Source organism: Morus notabilis, unplaced genomic scaffold (assembly GCF_000414095.1).
Source record: "Morus notabilis unplaced genomic scaffold, ASM41409v2 Scaffold442, whole genome shotgun sequence".
Classification (NCBI taxonomy): domain Eukaryota; kingdom Viridiplantae; phylum Streptophyta; class Magnoliopsida; order Rosales; family Moraceae; genus Morus; species Morus notabilis.
The window spans coordinates 709,352-726,660 of record NW_010358595.1 but is presented as its reverse complement, the minus strand read 5'-3'; the positions used below and the strand labels follow the sequence as shown (position 1 = coordinate 726,660).

The window sequence follows — 17,309 nt, the reverse complement described above, 5'->3', positions numbered from 1 at the left end:
AGTTGTATTAATTAATTATTATTTTTTAAATGATGAGAATAAAAATTAGGCATTGCAAGAATTCCGAACCTGTGATGGAAAAACTCACATTCCACTGTACAACGTCAACTTTTTCAGATTAATATGGTAGAGATAGTGAGTGTTTTTATTCGGGATGGGTTGGCAAAAAGACAATCCCACTTCAAACAGTCCCATTGGCATCCTACTTGAGCGAAGCGCGTGGTTAATTAGGCCATATTTATTTCATCGATTTGAGTTTTTAATTCTAAGTTTTTATAGTAAAAAATTATTAAAAATATCACATTTAATTTTTTTTTATTACAGTAAAAAATTCTAAAAAAATATTACATTTCAACTCAAATTAAAAATTCAAATTCGTGAAGTGAACTAGACCTTAATAATCATAAAGGGAAATTCTTCTCTTTTCACTATTCAAAAAACGTGGTTCCCTTATTTTGTCCTTTTGTGATTTTTTTTTTTACACTAGCACTCACTTTCTCTCTCTCTCTCTTGGTTCTTGGTTGGGTTTGGCATTGTTTTTAGCTCTCAAAATTAGTTTATGTTTATAGTAAAAACTAATTTTAGGTGATGTTTGATAGATAAATTTATTTTTTAATTTAAATTATAATTTATAATGTGTTATAATATTTTTTTTTATAAAACATACATATAAATTAAAAATAATTTTAATAACATAATTTTAATTTATGAACTAAACTTACTCTTATAATCTTTTACGAGTAAGAAATTTCTCCCGTTAAAAAAGGTAAGGACCATAGAAAAAGCCTTAAAGCAAACACGGAAATTCTCGCAGATTGCTGTGTCAAACTAGTAATTACTCTACACGGTCCCGTGTCGCAACTGTCATCCGCCCCGCGTTGCTACTTCCTAACAAACAAAAATAAAAATCTTAAAGAAATTCTCAGATCAAAAAGAATCTTAAGAAATTCGCTTGAATATCACCTGAAGAAATCTCCGAAGTCCAAGCCGAAAACCAGATCAAACTACACCAAAAAACTCCCACCGTTTTTGCGTGATCGGCGAAAATGGCGTACGCGACACCAAGCGGTCCTCCGACAGGGAATCCGATCGCCGTGGTGGGCCCGCAGTTCTGCGCGCCGTACCCGGTGGACTTGATCATTGCGAAGAAGCTGATGACCCTTGCCGAGGGCTCCTTCACCGTCTCCGACGTTAACGGCAACATCATGTTCAAAGTCAAGGGCTCCGTTTTCAGCCTCCATGACCGTCGTCTACTCGTCGACGCCGCCGGTAACCCTATCGTCTCCCTCCGCCAAAAGGCACTTCCTCTTTGCTCTTACTTTTTCCTTTACGAGTAGTATTAGTTTTGTTACTCGCTCCTTTTAAATTGTCTTTCTCTGATTTGAATAAACAAGAAAAAGGTAATTTCTGATCCGATCTGAGAATTAAGAAAGAAAGTACTTCTAAATTTGTTGAGTATTATATACAAACGTGGTCCAGAAAAGTAGTTTAGGAAAATTTTCCTTTTTCTGGTTCAGTTTTTTTTTTTTTTTTAATTTATAAGTGAAAAATAAAGAATTAATGAATTCTGTTGCAAGGTTACGATAACTTAGAGATGCCAAGGTGTCAAATAATTTCATGAAAGCAAGTTATCGAAGATAATTCTGTTGGTCCAGTATGCTATTATTAACCATTATGCTATTGCTATAAATATATGCAAAATTATGGTTAGAAGATAATTTTAAGTAAGGCAGAGAAAACGAAAGCAGAGAAAATTATGCTGTATAAGCGTGTCTGAAGTTTAAAAAATTTCGAAACACTTGCCAAAATGAAGTTTTAATTAGCAATAAAAGAGGGAAAATACTAAATCCATTATACTACCAGCTCCCAACTCCATGTTGCCACTGTCATGATCATAGAAAAAATGTTTTGAGTCTCGGTTCCAATAGTATTCGTCGTAGCTCAATTGTGGCATTGAAATATGAAATGTTGTCTGGTTAAATTAGGCGTTCATCTTAATCTCCAATGTAATGCTATAATTAATGTACCAATTGTAAATTTAACATTTGAGTGCAAAAAATACTCTCCAATGCAATGCTATTTGTTGTGCCAAATTTTCCATATGCTATACTTGTGACAAATTTCTCACCAAGTATAGCATATGAAAAATTTGGCATTTTATTATTATTGGTTGAAATGCTTACTTTTTCTATATAATCAATGCAATTTTGCATTTTCTAATTATTTTAAAAATAAAAAGTTTACTTTTACAACTTTGGAAGCTTAATGATTATAGGAAAAAGTAGATTTAGCATTTCAAATAACATTATGTATTGAAGCAAAAATAAAAATAACATACTATATCATACTTTTTTATGTTAAATATACAATTGGCATTAGCATTTACATTGGAGATGGTATTAGATCAAAATATGTGTTGATTTTGGATGAATAAAAAGCATTATAAACAATTTAATTTCTGTTATCTTCTAAGTGAAACAGGGGAGGAAAAGGTAATTCAATAATTCTTTTATCATACCATATTGAAGCGACTGCTCTTACAACGGCTTTGTTTTTTTAAAAAATTAATTAATTTACGGTATGAAAAATACAGTGGATATGTTGAATTTTGGGATTACTCAGTGTCAAAACTTAATATCTATCAAATGTTGGAAGATATACTTATGACCAATACCATTTGGAGCCAAACATATCGCAAGAACTGCGGTTAGCAGTACCAAATGCTAATCGAATTGCTATTCAGCCAATCGTAAAATGGTTCAGTGGCAATGTTATTCATCACCGGTATGCTAGCACTAGTATGTGAATGTATACGACTCATTTCATTTGTGATGTGACAATGTCCAAAAGATATGTGGTATTTCATCCTCAATTGTGATAAACAGCATTGTTCTTCATTTAAATTTTGACTCTTGACAATAAAAAAATAAAAATAAAAATGAAAAAACTACAACAACAACCGGCAACCACAGGGTTCCCTTTCTGTGCTGCATTTGTACATGCACAAGCATCTAACGGTCAAGAGATCATAGATTACCTTTGGCCTTCTTTTTGTGTTCTGCAATTGCCTACATATTCTTCTAGACTGTATATGTAAACTGCCTCATTTACACACCTTATGTATGTAGAACGTAACTGTTTCCGTGTTATTCAGATATTAACAGCGCATAGGAGATGGGAAGTGTACCGAGGAGATAGCTCAAACTCCAAAGATCTTCTTTTCAGTGCCAAGAAATCCTCCCTTCTTCAACTTAAGACCCAATTAGACGTGTTCTTAGCTGCAAACACAAAAGAAGATGTGCCTGATTTCAAGGTCAAAGGGAGTTGGTTTGAGAGATCATGCACCATATATCTCGGAAACAGCTCCACTATCATTGCACAAGTAAGACCATAGAGTCCTTTACTCTTTTTCTATTCAAAAGCGTAAATATGTGTTTTGTATTATCTGATGACAAAGATTACCAAATGTGGTTGAGCAGTACTACTTAGCACTTGTATTTAGTTTTGGTAAGTTTTCGGTTCTAACACTTGATAAGAATTCTTAACAATGTCCCAGATGCACAAGAAACACAATGTTCAAAGCCTTGTGCTTGGAAAGGACACCTTCGCTGTAACAGTGTACCCCCATGTCGACTACTCCTTCATCGTTGCACTAGTGGTGATTCTCTATGAGATTAACGAGGACCGGAAAGACGACGACTAAACAGCTTCTGGATGCTGACTGTAAATGAGTATTCTTCTTTTATTCCACTTTTGTTACCTACTTTCTGTAATATGTGCGCTTTGACTTCTGAGCGATAAAAGACTACTAGAAGAAATGTGATAATGCTACTATTTTGGCTCTATGGTTTGTTAGTGTTCAACCTAAGTGAATAAATTGCCACTTTCTACTAGTTATTACATTCATATTGCATAACCAGATGATTTGTTGCACTCTGGGACTATACATGAATGGGCTTTCATTGTTATTATTACATTCATATTGCATAACCAGATGATTTGTTGCCCTCTGGGACTATACATGAATGGGCTTTCATTGTTACTTCGGACCAATTGCTAAGAAAGTGCATCTAATTTAAGGAGTGGCCCTGGCTTTTCTTTAATCTAATGTAATTATTTTCTTCTTTGCTGGGTGCTAGATAATTACAGCCTGTTGGAATCCAAACTATGCCTGAGCTTATTTGATTCTTAAGGAATTATAATGAGTGGCGCAGCCACGTTGGGCCCAATGGGGGCAGTTGGCCCCTATTGGTCCAAGCGACTCTTTTATAGTATATGCCGGTTAAGCCCAACATTACTTTTTTTAGCAACTTTGTACTTTTTTTGCCCACCTTAAAATCTTTAATTTGCAATATTTACATTAAAGCTTTTAGAAAATGTTCAAATTTTTAATTTGCAATATTTACATTAAAGTTTTTAGAAAATTTTCAATTATACCTTCAAATTTTAACTTTTAAATTCTGATGTACTTATATGTCAATTTTAAACTATCAATTATACCAAAAAATCAACCATAATCTTAGATGAATCCATAAATTTTGTGAACTGTAAACTTCAAAAAATTGAACTAAATTTGATTAAAATAGTTAATGTTATTTTAGTAATAAATTTTGGTTTAATTTACGCCTCCTGAAAAAAACTTTATGGCTCCGCCATTGATTGTAGTGTCTATGTTTATGTTCAAAACCCCACCACAACTGATATTCTTTTTACAAAAATAGGATACTTTCTTTTTCAATTTGTAAATTGCACAAAATGGGAGGTAACCCTCTTCTCACCATAATCCTTCCACACTCAAATGAAGGCAGGATTTGATTTCAGGTCTTTGGATTTGACCCTCAAGTGATTTTACTAACTCAAGTAGTTGCCACATTACATTCAAGTACTCAAATAAATTTTGCCTTCTTCTGATTTTAATCAAATAAAAACGAAAGAAACATATAGATGTTTCCAAACAAGTTTGAATGGATAATGCTTCAGTCGGTTTTCATAAGATAAGGTTCTTGTACTAGATTTCTAAAAACGCAGAGAAACAAATAGACTTGCACATGTCACAACCAACAAAGAGAAAACTCTCAATAGGCCATAAGCTTAAATATCTTTGACCTATTGACGCTCATGTAAGAATCCAAATGAGCACCAAGACAAAATAAAAGACATTGTACTACGACCACTATTTTTGCTTTCTATAAGAGTGAAAACAGTGGACTTTATCTTGATTCTCCAAGTAGATGGGTAATCATTATCATCGTTCTTTTACTACAACCACAAAGTGCACTTTGAAGTTTTTTGGCCCTTTAGGCCTTTATGATACTCTCACAAGTGTCCAAATTAAAAGCCATAAAGCATGGCATTTCTAAGTCAACTCTTTGCTTATGACATGGGTTTTCTATTGGAGACACAATCACTACCCATTTGCTGCAAAAGGAAAATAGCTTTTGAAGAATCTGAACAGAATTCTACAATATTGTTTCCAAGCATTGGGTTTATATTAGGTTTTGTTAGTTTTACATAGCACTGGTAATCCGGTAACGACACGACAACATAATATTAGGTTTTGTTAGTTTTACATAGCACTGGTAATCCGGTAACGACACAACAACACGATTTAAAATCTGCACGAAATTAACGGGTTTGAGTTTACTATAAATGGGTTTGGGTTATAAACTGGTTGGCATGATTAACACGATTTATAAATAGATTGGGTTAGGATTGACCTCTTAACACGAATTGATATGATTAACTATATTTGTCATCTGCAATATAATAATATGTGATATAATATGAAAATTTATATGACATATTAAATACAAATAATGTGAATTTTAATATTTGTAGGTAAAATTTATTTATTTTTCTTAAAAGAAAATCTAAATTGACTAATAAACATGTTAAACATGTCTTAACCGTGTTAAATAAGTCATTATTATATTAGTTATTTATTCAATATATTAATTTAAACGGGTTATACAGATTGACACGATTAATAAATAGATCGTGTTTGGATTGGTATTTTTGACACGTTAAAAAATATGTCGTGTTTGGGTTAATTTTTTTTTACGCGATTAATAAATATTATTCAATATATTAATTTAAACGGGTTATACAGGTTGACACGATTAATAAATAGATCGTGTTTGGGTTGATATTTTTGACACGTTAAAAAATGTCGTGTTTGGGTTAATTTTTTTTGACGCGATTAATAAACGGATTGACATAAATACGACTCACTAATACTAATTGTCACCCTTAGTTTTACATGCGTTTTTTATTTTGTTATAATTTAATTTAAATTTAACGTTTTAAAATATGCCTACGGTTCAAACGGTAAGAAGCTTAAAAAAAATCCCTAATAAATTTGCAGCAGAACAAAAGTCATTGTGGACTATTAAGTGGCAATGACTGGAAAAAGTAGTAAATCATTGACAAAGCCAACTAAGGCTTACGCTTTCAACTTTTTAAATTTGTTTTTTAAACTACATATTTCTATTGGTATCTTTATAAAAAATTAGATATAACCCCTCCAAAACATTGAAAATCTAATCTTTAAACCTCTATTTTTTTTTTAAAAAAATACCATTTTCTTAAAAAATATCTTCAAAATACTACTAATCTCAACTTAAGAAGTTTTTTATAACTAACTAAATATAAATAATACATATCTATTAGTTTATATATTTTAACATTAGTATTAATTCTACTTCTTATTACCACTACTGTAGAGAGAATATTTTTTGCTATAAATATTGTGAAGAATTAGCTTTGCAATTGAATTGAAGATCAATTGATTAATAATATATTACTTATGTACATCAAGAATATCTTCAATAACCATAATAATATGGTCATTAAGCAATACTTTTTTAAAACATGAAATCTCATTTTGGACAATTTATAGTAAAGGCCTTAAGCACAAATGGTTTTTTTTAAGGATTTTTATAAATGGTCGAAGTTTTGTAAAATTGTAAAAATGGGTGTTTTTATTAATTTAGTGATTAATCACTAATTGACTCAGTGATTAATCACTAATTGACTCAACGGTCAATCACTGATTAACTCGATTATTCTTTATTAGTAATAAACATTTAACCAAAATCAATTAGTAATTATTCAATTTCAACCAACAAATTACATGTTTATTAATGATAAATCATTGATAAATTAATAATAAATCGATCAATCATGATTGACTCATATAAATAAAACGGTTATTTTCGTAAAATAAAAAAAGTTCGGTCACTTATAAAATGACGTGATTAAAAAATATCACCCAACACAATTTTTCATATAGTAACTTAACAATAATTTTTTTTTAAAATTTTATAACAACAACAACAAGCTTTAATCATAACTTAGACTTTCCTGATCTGTTCGAAATTAGACTTTTCTGAAGGCTTAGATCTAGAATGTTTTTTCTAACTATTTCGGTCCACATAATTCATAATCTACTCCTCTCTCTTAGTATTAAGTATATTATCTCAAATACAAACTGGTGCTTCTAACGGTCTAAGTTAGACATACCCGTACCACCCAACCTCTCTCAGAAATTTTTCTGACTTCATCGCTGTTGTAGACGGTGGGTTTTTCAGCTGCCATTGCAAACGGTTCTCTGGCCTGATTCCAAAGTTAAAAGTAAATAATTCAGTCGCACAACCGACAATAAAGAGAAAGTTGCAAACGAAAGGAAAGAGAAACTAAATCAATTTCTAGAGAGAGAGAGAGGAAGAGAAATCCTTGAATGCTACAGAAAGTAGACTTCTCCATGATAGACTTGATAGATGCCATCAAAAAGATGGACTGAATAGAGGAATGTATTAAAAAACATCCTTGGATTTTTCTTTGGTGCCACATGGTCATCAATCATGTTGCATACATTTATCCTAGTGAGGATATATATGTTCCCACAAAAATTAGTTAAATTTTATTGGACTTAATTATTGTGGAAGCTTAAAATGAAAAGTGAACAACCAGTTATTACAAACCATATGTGGGAACTCCAATAATGCATTTCAGTGGAGATATTCTTTTTTGTGGTGCCACATAAAGCCTGTTTTCTCTAACAGAAATTAATTAACCGGAAAAAGTAGAATGTGAATAAGAATATAATATGATGGAATCATAATAGGAATAAAATGGAGTAATTTATTCCAATTCGAACATTTGGTTGAACTTTAGAGTTGGTACCGGATTATAATTGTTATGTTTTGTTAGTTCTTGAAATAGTAAAATAATTATTCATTGGTTTATTTTATGTAATACATATTCATGCATTTTGGGCGAATCGCTTTTGGGTAAGAATATTTGTTGTTTCTACTAACCAAACATTAGAAGTACTTGCTCTTTAACAAATGTCATTCTATTCTAGTGGCAGTGTTTAGATCAAGATAGAAACCTACTTTCAACATGCTAGAAACTCGTTTTATAATAAAAAGATTTGAACTTTGTATGTATTCTACTACATTTTGGCAATGAACTTTTATATACTTATTAAATTATTGTATCTTGTTTGTAATGAGTATATAAAATAATATTAGAATTATAATCCACATATGTTTATGATTATTTCCTATTATAATTTGTGTTATTAAATTAGTTCAAATTAAACAATATAGATTGTTTTTTAACATCTATAAATTTTCAACAAAAAATTCTATGATATGCTCAAAATATCATTTGTTTTTAATATTCGTCGATATTGACATTTTCATTGACATTATTCGTAAATTAAAATTTTGATAACTCTGTCAATATTGATATTTTTTTATCTATCGATAAAATAAACAAGCCCATATTGGAATACACAATAACAACAGATAATGGTTCGGAAGTGCCTCAAATTGAAAGTTGAAACTAAACCAACAAGAGAAAGATTTAAGGTCAATGAATTTTTTATTGAAGCCTTGTGGCACTTAATTGGGGAGTGACTGTATTTCCATCGCGATACATGTGTTTCACATTGATGGTCTTATATCAAAATTGATAGGGAAGAGAACCGATGAATATTAAGGGGTTGTTCTTTTGGAGTGTAACTTGAGTGTAATTTTTGAGTTGAATTTGAGTTATAACTTGAATTGAAGTTGTAACTTGAATAAAGTTGAGTGAAGTTGAATAAAGTTAAAACTTAAAAGAACGTGAACTTGAATAAAATTGAAACTTGAGTTGTCTTTTTTTGAATTTTTTGGACAAAAGAACATGCAATAATTTTCTTGATGTCTTTTGGATATTTCAAGGAATCACCCACTTGCCATGAGAACTGCGGTAGCACAGTCATAATGATGTATACCAAATGAAGGCACCCCAAAATATTTTAAACTTAAAATTTTTTCTTTTTAATATCAATATCTCCCTTTTATATACGCATATTTTTTCCACACCCCACGTTTTGGGTTTAAGTTAAAAACATTTTATTTTGGTATTCTTTTTACCTAGAAGAAAAGGATTTCTTTTTTTTTTCCTTTTAAGTTCATTCAAGATTTTTTTTCTCAGATTCATTTTTTGTTTTTTCTGAGTTTCATTTGAACTTAAAACTGAACAGTAAGAATAATAATACGAAATAGCCACTACACTTTGAGATCAACAAGAAGCAATACAAACTGGATCGAAAGGGAAATTTGAAAACGGTAAAGGAAATTTCAAAGGGAAAAAAATCTCTTTCTGTACTTCTCTGTATGTGGTTTTTTTTTTGTTTTTTTTCCTTTTTGTCACCACAAATTAGAGCTTTGAAATTAACCATGGGAGATCACAAACACATAAAACTTAATCAAAAGGGAAAATTGAAAATTGAAAATGTAAAAGACTTTAAAATGAATGAAATAAAGAAAATCACAACCACAGTAAAAAAAAAAAAAAAAAAAAAGAAAAATCACATTATTTAGGAGTAGATTCATTGTTAGCTTCATAAATTAATGGGAATGTGACCCCTGGTGACAATGATAAAGTTAGTAAAAAGAAATAAAAAATGGAATGAATCTGGGCAAAAAAGGAAAATAGAGTCATTTAAATGGAAGGTTAGCCAAAAAAAGAATTAAAAATTAAAATATTCAAAACAACACGGTTTCACAAATGATGGAATGTGGAAAAAAATATGGGGTGTTTAAAAGGGTATTTGTGGAATTGCATAAGATTTTTATATTAGACAAGAAATAATTTTATATTTTATACCTTTTGGGGTGCCTCAATAAAAATTGGGAGTGAAAATATAATTTTCCATGAGTATATTTTGACCATGGAAGGAAAATAAAAAAATAAAAAATAAAAAAAGAAAGAAAGAAAAAGAAAGAAAGAAAAATCTAAAGCCTCAAGGACTCATCAAAAAGATGAAAAAATGAACACAAACGTGAAAACATTATGATAAAGACTTTTATAAGACTAACTTATTGATAAGGATATCCACATTTGACCACTAAATATCATGTATATACTCTTTGGTTATGTGAGAGGAAGAGGCATTAATGGAGGCACAGGTGAACTGAGAACCGAACGTGCCTGATTTTTAGAGAAGTTGAAAATACCTCCACTGATTAGCCCCCACGTGTACAAGCCTCATTCGGTCTCTCCCTTGATTTTATTTTGTTTGTCTTTTTTAAGTTGAGCAAGCTACACACTATACACGTGAAGAATAACTTTATAAATTTAATTTCGCGTCAAAAATACGTTGTCTCGTTGGAATTTAAGTCTGCTTATTAGAACAAGAAAAAAAATAAAAATCATATAAAAATAATTAAGCGGTAAAAAACATTCATAAAATATAAAAATAAAAGAAAGCATTTAATAAATAATAAATAAAATAATAAATAATGAAAGTAGAAGAGGTAGAAAAGAATAAAAAAAAAAGAGTGGAGAGCTATCACATGACAGCCTAGAAAGTGCTCTGAGAGAGCATTATAAAAAAAAAAGTGTGTAAAAATAATTTTTAATATAACAGGAATTACGTTGAAAACAATTAAGTACGGATATATTTAAAGAAAATTATTTTAACTATTGACAAAGAATTAAATGGAAACACGTGTAAAAAAAATTTATTCATTAGAGCAAAGTGAGCAACATTTTTTTTTTTTTAAACAAGCAAAAATTTAATTGAACAAAGAATAATAAAGATAAAAATGTAAAGAAGAAAAAAAAAAGAAGAAGAAAGAAAGGAATAGGAGAAGCCGTCACGTGGCAACCTAACGGCATAGTACTAATCAAGAACTTTTGGCGAAAGCATACTCTACGCGTGTGTTTAACGTGTTATATTTTTTATAAGAAATTTAATTCTTTACTCACTTATTATTCAAGTTTTAGTTTAGTAAAAAAATAAATAAATAATATAAGTATAGCATATTTAAAAGGGGAAAAAAAAAGCAAAGATTTTTTAATGGAGCAAATTAGAGAATAAATTATTTGTGGGGAACATATGAAAAAAATAGTATTTGAGAGGGTTACAAGAGAAAAAATATTTAGGTGGGAATACATTAGAATATATGATTTCAATAAAGCAGTTAAAAAGAAATATATAGGGAAAATTTCATTTTGATACATTCTGTTATATTAAAATTTGAGTTAGATATCCTCCGTTTTTAAAAATTTCATACCGGTATCTTGACCTTTTAGAAAAAAAATTTTATACCTCGGAGTTATTTTTGAGGACACAAAAAGATAAAATTGTCCTTATTGTAAAAATTCATCCGTTGACTAAAATTTTAAAGAGAAAAAAAAGATTTTAAAAATTGTTATACCTGTAAAGCATAATCTTTTTTAAAAATTCATCTCTTCAAAATCTTTTTGTAAAATCCTTTTTTCTTGAAAATTTTGTTCAACAAATAATTTTTATAACATGAATCTCAAAAATAGTTTTGAGATATCAAAACAATTTTCATGCCTCAATAGGCGCCATTATTGAGCACGATAAGTAGGCATAAGTCACATCATGACGAACTACTGCCCAATGATGATTGGTGATGAAAGACACTGCATGGAACCCATCCGGCCCCGACGCTTTATTACTGCCCATTTCAAACAAAGCTCGTTTAATCTCTGTTGGAGTAAAAGGAACATCCAACGTATCCCTCATGTTTTAAGAGATCAATGGCCTCACATTATCTGTAATTCTAGAGATAGACTCCAAAGAAGGCTGACTAGACGATAAGATACTACCAAAGTAATCTTCGATGATCTGAGAAATTTCCTCATCCTTCGACTTCCACAAGCCATATGAATCCTCCAAGTCATTAATCTCATTTTTATTATGACGCTGGGAATTTAAGTGGACGTTTAATTGATAGAGTCAGAAGCATTTTTAATTTATGTGTATTTTTTATGAGAGAAAATACTATAACGAGTCACGAATTATGATCCGAATCATGACACGAATCCACCAACCAAATGTCCCTTAAATTTGAATTTGATACATAGTTGAATGTATACGATTGACGAAGTTAAAAATAAAGGCTACGCTTTCTTAAGAAACCTGAAACCTAAAATACAAGTTACGTTTATAAAACATTTGAAAAAAAAAATAATTTTTTGAGCTAAATTTATTAGAGGTTCCTGCACTTTTTTCTCTTTCTATAGTTAGTTCAAATACTAAAAACCATTCTATATTAAACTCTGAGTTCTTTAAGCGTCTCAAATTTAATCCCTCAGTTATATTGTGTTAAATTTTAGATGAAAAATGTTAACATATTAGTGTTTAAATTATAAACAAACGAATGAATACCTTTTCCCACTTTTTTTTTTCTTTTTGCAAAGAGGGACATTAAAAGTACAATTCATTTGATGAAAAGTCCATATATCAAAATTCATAAAAAAAAAAAAAAAAAAAAAAAAGCCCATGATCAGGTTTACTTATAAATGTAAAAGACTAAAAAACCTATCCATATATAATCAAGTTTTTCTCCAAAACAAAAATAGTAGAAAACTTGGCTCATAATAAGTTTTTCCCTAAAACAAAATTTAAGAACCTGTTCGTCCAAAAAAAAAAAAAAAAAAAAAAAAAAAACACCATTCAAGACAGAGAGTAAATTATTTCTTCCTTGTAGATAGCTTCTTTGTAGTGGCAAAGAGAACATAAAAGTTTGCTGTCCAATTTTTGAGCTGTGGATCCCGGGTCAATCAAATGAAGCAAATACAAAGTCAAATTGAATTTTACATTTTATAGAGAAATAACAATTACTATGTTTGGAGTCGGAGTGAAGGAAATTCGTAGGCTCCATTTTATTGAAAGAGTCGATATCTCGATGATCATGCTGACTTTCAACTTCATAATCTGATTATTGCCAGTTTTAGCATTATGACTTTGCTGCCCACACAACGTGCATTTCATTCTAACGTAATTCCTTTTCAACTTAGTTGCATTAGGATTAATACGCTCAGGATTAAATTTTTTATCAAATGAATTGTACTTTTAATGCCCCTTTCCGGAAAAAAAAAAAAAGGAAACGGTATTTATTCATTTGTTTATAGTTAAGCTACCAATATGTTAACGTTTTTCATCCAAAACTTAATAGAATCTAGCAAAGGAATTAAATTTTAAGAAATTAAAAGAGTTCAAGGTTTAAAACAACATCAAAAACTTAGAATGCCACGAGTTATTTCGTGTGGTCCAAACAATTACTTATCTAAATTCACTTTCAAAATTTTTACTTTTTTTTTTCAATTTTAAAGAAACTTTTGTAATGATAGATTTTAAGGGAAAGTAGCTAATACACTTTTCTATATTTTATTATGGTAATTTCATTTCTTTATTAAGGGATTGGGCATCTATATCTTTAATTAAAAAATAAAAATAAAATAATAAAAGATAGAAAAGTTTAGTCGGTGTTGTTCGTAGCGGTATTCAAAATACAATAACAGTTTTTAAAAAACAAAAAAGACAATTATGGAAAAATTTAATAAATAAATGTAGATTGAAATTATTATTCCTCCAATCTTAAGGAGGAAATATAATCCCATGAAAATAGGGAATAGATTATTCCTTTTAGAACAGTACCTTTTCCAAGTATTTTATCAAGGTTTTTTTTTGTGCAGACACCTTCTTATTTTTTTAAATTTGACAATTTAATTCTTGTTTTTTTTTAAAATTGACCCCTTCAACTTTTAAATCTTTACAATTAAGGTACAATCAAAAATTATTTATATTCTGTTTATGATTCTAATCACGTGATGTACATGTGAGCATTTATTGAGAGCAATGAAAGTCATTTCTCACTTTATTTGTTTGGTCATATTGTTTTTACAATCGTATCGACTATGATAAAATCTTGGCCACCAAGGTTTATTGCACTCAACAAACATTCACATGCGTGTCACCCCTGTCACGTGATTTGAATTGTGAAAAATGCAGACGCCATTTTCAATTTGACCTTAATTACAAAGATTTTTAAGTTGACCAAGGACTAAATTGCTAAATTCAAAAAGTTGAGTGGGGTGTGCGTAGAGAAAAGCCTTTCATCAACCAAGCTTCAGAATTGGGACTTTGTTCTGCATTCCTTTCATAGCAGTATTTCCCTTGTGTGCGTAAAAAAGATTAATTAAGAAGCTCAACTAATGATTTTAGAGCTCTTGTGCCTAAAAGTAAAGGAAAGAAAATAACATATTGTTCAAGTGGGTATAGACTAAACTTTGCATTCATTAAAATATTGAAGTCAAAGATCAACAGCGCCAATTTTTCATGCAGATTCTAACATTGGGATTGAAATATGGAGGCTTCAAAGAATATAAAATATACGTAAGAAATAACAATATAAACAATATGGTCATCCTGTTTTGTGTAGATTAATAGTAAATGTAGAGAGTGAAAAAAAAAAGAATGACATATAAGAGTGATGTTAGAATGAACTCATGAGTTAAGATGACGGCGGATGCGAGAAGCCAGCTCAAGAGCATGAAGCCAAGCTGAACAAATCTTCCAAGTGGCTTCGGAAGATCTGGTGGTTTGAACCAATTTAATCAGAAAGAGATGGTCACCTTCCAAACATGCATAAATTAAACTAACAGTTCAATCAATCATAACCCCAACATCTCATCTGATTTCTAAAATTAAACAAAGCTAATCATGTGTGTAATATTAAAAATTTTAGATAGACATTTAGAATAAGTGCAAAATCTCCTATTTACTCTTGTTAAAAATCCCTTAAAACATTAATATTTTGCACTCAATGTAATAAATTCTCTAAAATTTTTAATTGTTGTACTTTCGGATGTGATTAGCATTGTTAAATTTATATTAATCTTAATGTTATGATGCAAATTTCTAAAGAAACAAAAATTCAATAAATAATCTGTCATGATTAAAAATTTAAAAGCCACAAATGATATAATGCTTATAGTTGACGCACTAAAAACAAATAATACTTCCTATCAAAAGAAAATCTGATACAAGTAATATAAACTTGGCTATAATAATCATAGCGTATCAAAATTAATCGAGAATCTTCTTTTCCCCCTTTCCACCAAAAATTATAAAAAAAGGTGCCCATAAAAGATGACTTCTTTCTTTCCTCCTTTTCTCTTTTGGAAACTTTCTTTGTTTTTGAGAGACATTAAAGAAAACCGACACAGATGGAAGAAAGACAGAGCCGTTCCTGATGGGGACACGTAATCTCTTTTTTTTTTTATTTTTTTGTCCAACCGATGTTCATCTCACAGTCACAAAAATGTTCCCTGATGCAGCAGTTTCTTTATTTTTATTAACAATAGTTTTTTTTAAACATTAAATTAACAATAGTTTTTTATTTTTAAACATTAAATTTATATATAAAATTATTTATTATGTGTATATTTTTAATTTAATATGAATTTAATTAAATTTAATGATAAAAAACTAACCCCTGCTACATTTTACTGAAAAAAAGTCCCATAAAATTTTCACTGCTGACCTCCAACCCAAACCTAGACGTTAGCCTTCCTCTCCGTAAAACCACTCCCAAAAATAAATCAATTAAACACTTCAAAACAAATTCAAAGCATTATTCTAAGACGACTTATTTTATGAGACCCCCTTAAATAATACTTACTTGGCTTGTTGGTCTCTAAATTAAAAGTTTTTATAATTAATTTCTTAAACTTTAAAATTTATTGTATTAATAGTTCTTTTGATAACGTTCCTCAAATATTGAATTGTTTTGGATGATTTTTGCACGTAACTTGCACATCAGTGACTACTAAGGGCATGTTTAGTTGGAAGGAATGGAATGGAAAGGAATCACAATTCTGATAATTCCATTGTTTGGTTGGTTTATTTTGGCACGGAATTGCTTTCCGTGGGAAAGCTGATTCACTCAATTTGAGTGAATCTTCATTCAGGCGGGGGGTGGCTTGAATGGCCTTTCCATTCCGCCAATTTATTTTTTTCACCCAATTTGGCCCTCGTCTCCCCTCGTCCCCGATCAAAAGAAAAGGAGCCCTAGCCGCGTCTCCCCTCGACCACGACTCCAACTGAGGCCAGCGCAGACACTTGACGGACGGAAAGTCGATCGACTGTTGACGCCGACGACGAGAAACGACCGCAAGTACAATCTTCCCTCTTCTTCCTTCGTGGTTCTTGGAGATCTCTGTTCTGGGTTTGTTTTGATTTTTTGAAAGAAATCCCAAATCCCACTGCATAAAGGATGGGAACTGAAAACAGGGAGGAAAACTTGGAAAATGAATGTGCTTCGAAACATGTTTCTGCCTTTTACATATTTACTTAGCAAACCATAATCCCCAAAACTCCAAGGTCCTCATCACTCAAAATTTTGTAATGAGGTGTGATACATGTTATTTGTGATGGCTTTCCACTCGGAAAACGGCAATGTGATTTTGTTATTGTCTTTTTGGGTTGAATTTGGATTGATTATTTTGCAGAATATCAGTTTTGTGTATTTTTGAATATTGGTTTTGCAGAAAGGTGGTTAGGCTTTTCATCAAGAGAAAAAATACTTGCCTCTCGATCTCCATCCCAAGAGGCCATCCGCAGAAGGCTTACGAAGCTCCAGGTAGTCTTTCTTTCCTTGCTTTTATATATTCACGCTTTCTCTTTTGTTTTTATATGCATACTTTTTTCCATATTGTTAGTTGGTGCTACAATGTGATAATTGGTGCTACAATTTAGAAGCCTCTCGCATATGGATGTCGACTTCATACCTTGTTGATGGCATTTCCATAGGAATTGTTATAGCAATGTATTGTTCACTTCATTGCTATTATTAAATTAAACTCATGAGTGTGCGTTTAAATGGCTCGCTTTGGTTGTTTTATTGTAGGATAATGGCTCGCTTAGGATTAGTCAAAAGTGAAAGTCTGAGAAAGAGGAAGATAGTGGCTTTGCTTTTACATTGGTTGAATATTAT

At 30.6% G+C, this 17,309-nt stretch overlaps 1 protein-coding gene across 1 annotated transcript; it reads left to right on the top strand.

The window, feature by feature from the left end:
• Positions 1–797: 797 nt before the first annotated feature.
• Positions 798–3,893, top strand: LOC21404826 (protein LURP-one-related 15). Its single transcript, XM_024162127.1, has 3 exons — positions 798–1,298; positions 3,155–3,382; positions 3,557–3,893. The coding sequence occupies exons 1-3, from the start codon at positions 1,047–1,049 to the stop codon at positions 3,701–3,703; spliced, it is 627 nt and encodes a 208-aa protein (XP_024017895.1). The 5' UTR covers positions 798–1,046; the 3' UTR covers positions 3,704–3,893.
• Positions 3,894–17,309: the final 13,416 nt, after the last annotated feature.

Excerpts from the sequence above, each read along its gene's own strand:
- LOC21404826 (XM_024162127.1), top strand. The coding sequence starts at position 1,047 with ATGGCGTACGCGACACCAAGCGGTCCTCCGACAGGGAATCCGATCGCC. Across the intron at positions 1,299-3,154 it reads TCGTCTCCCTCCGCCAAAAG|ATATTAACAGCGCATAGGAG; the intron begins GCACTTCCTCTT and ends CGTGTTATTCAG. Across the intron at positions 3,383-3,556 it reads GCTCCACTATCATTGCACAA|ATGCACAAGAAACACAATGT; the intron begins GTAAGACCATAG and ends ACAATGTCCCAG.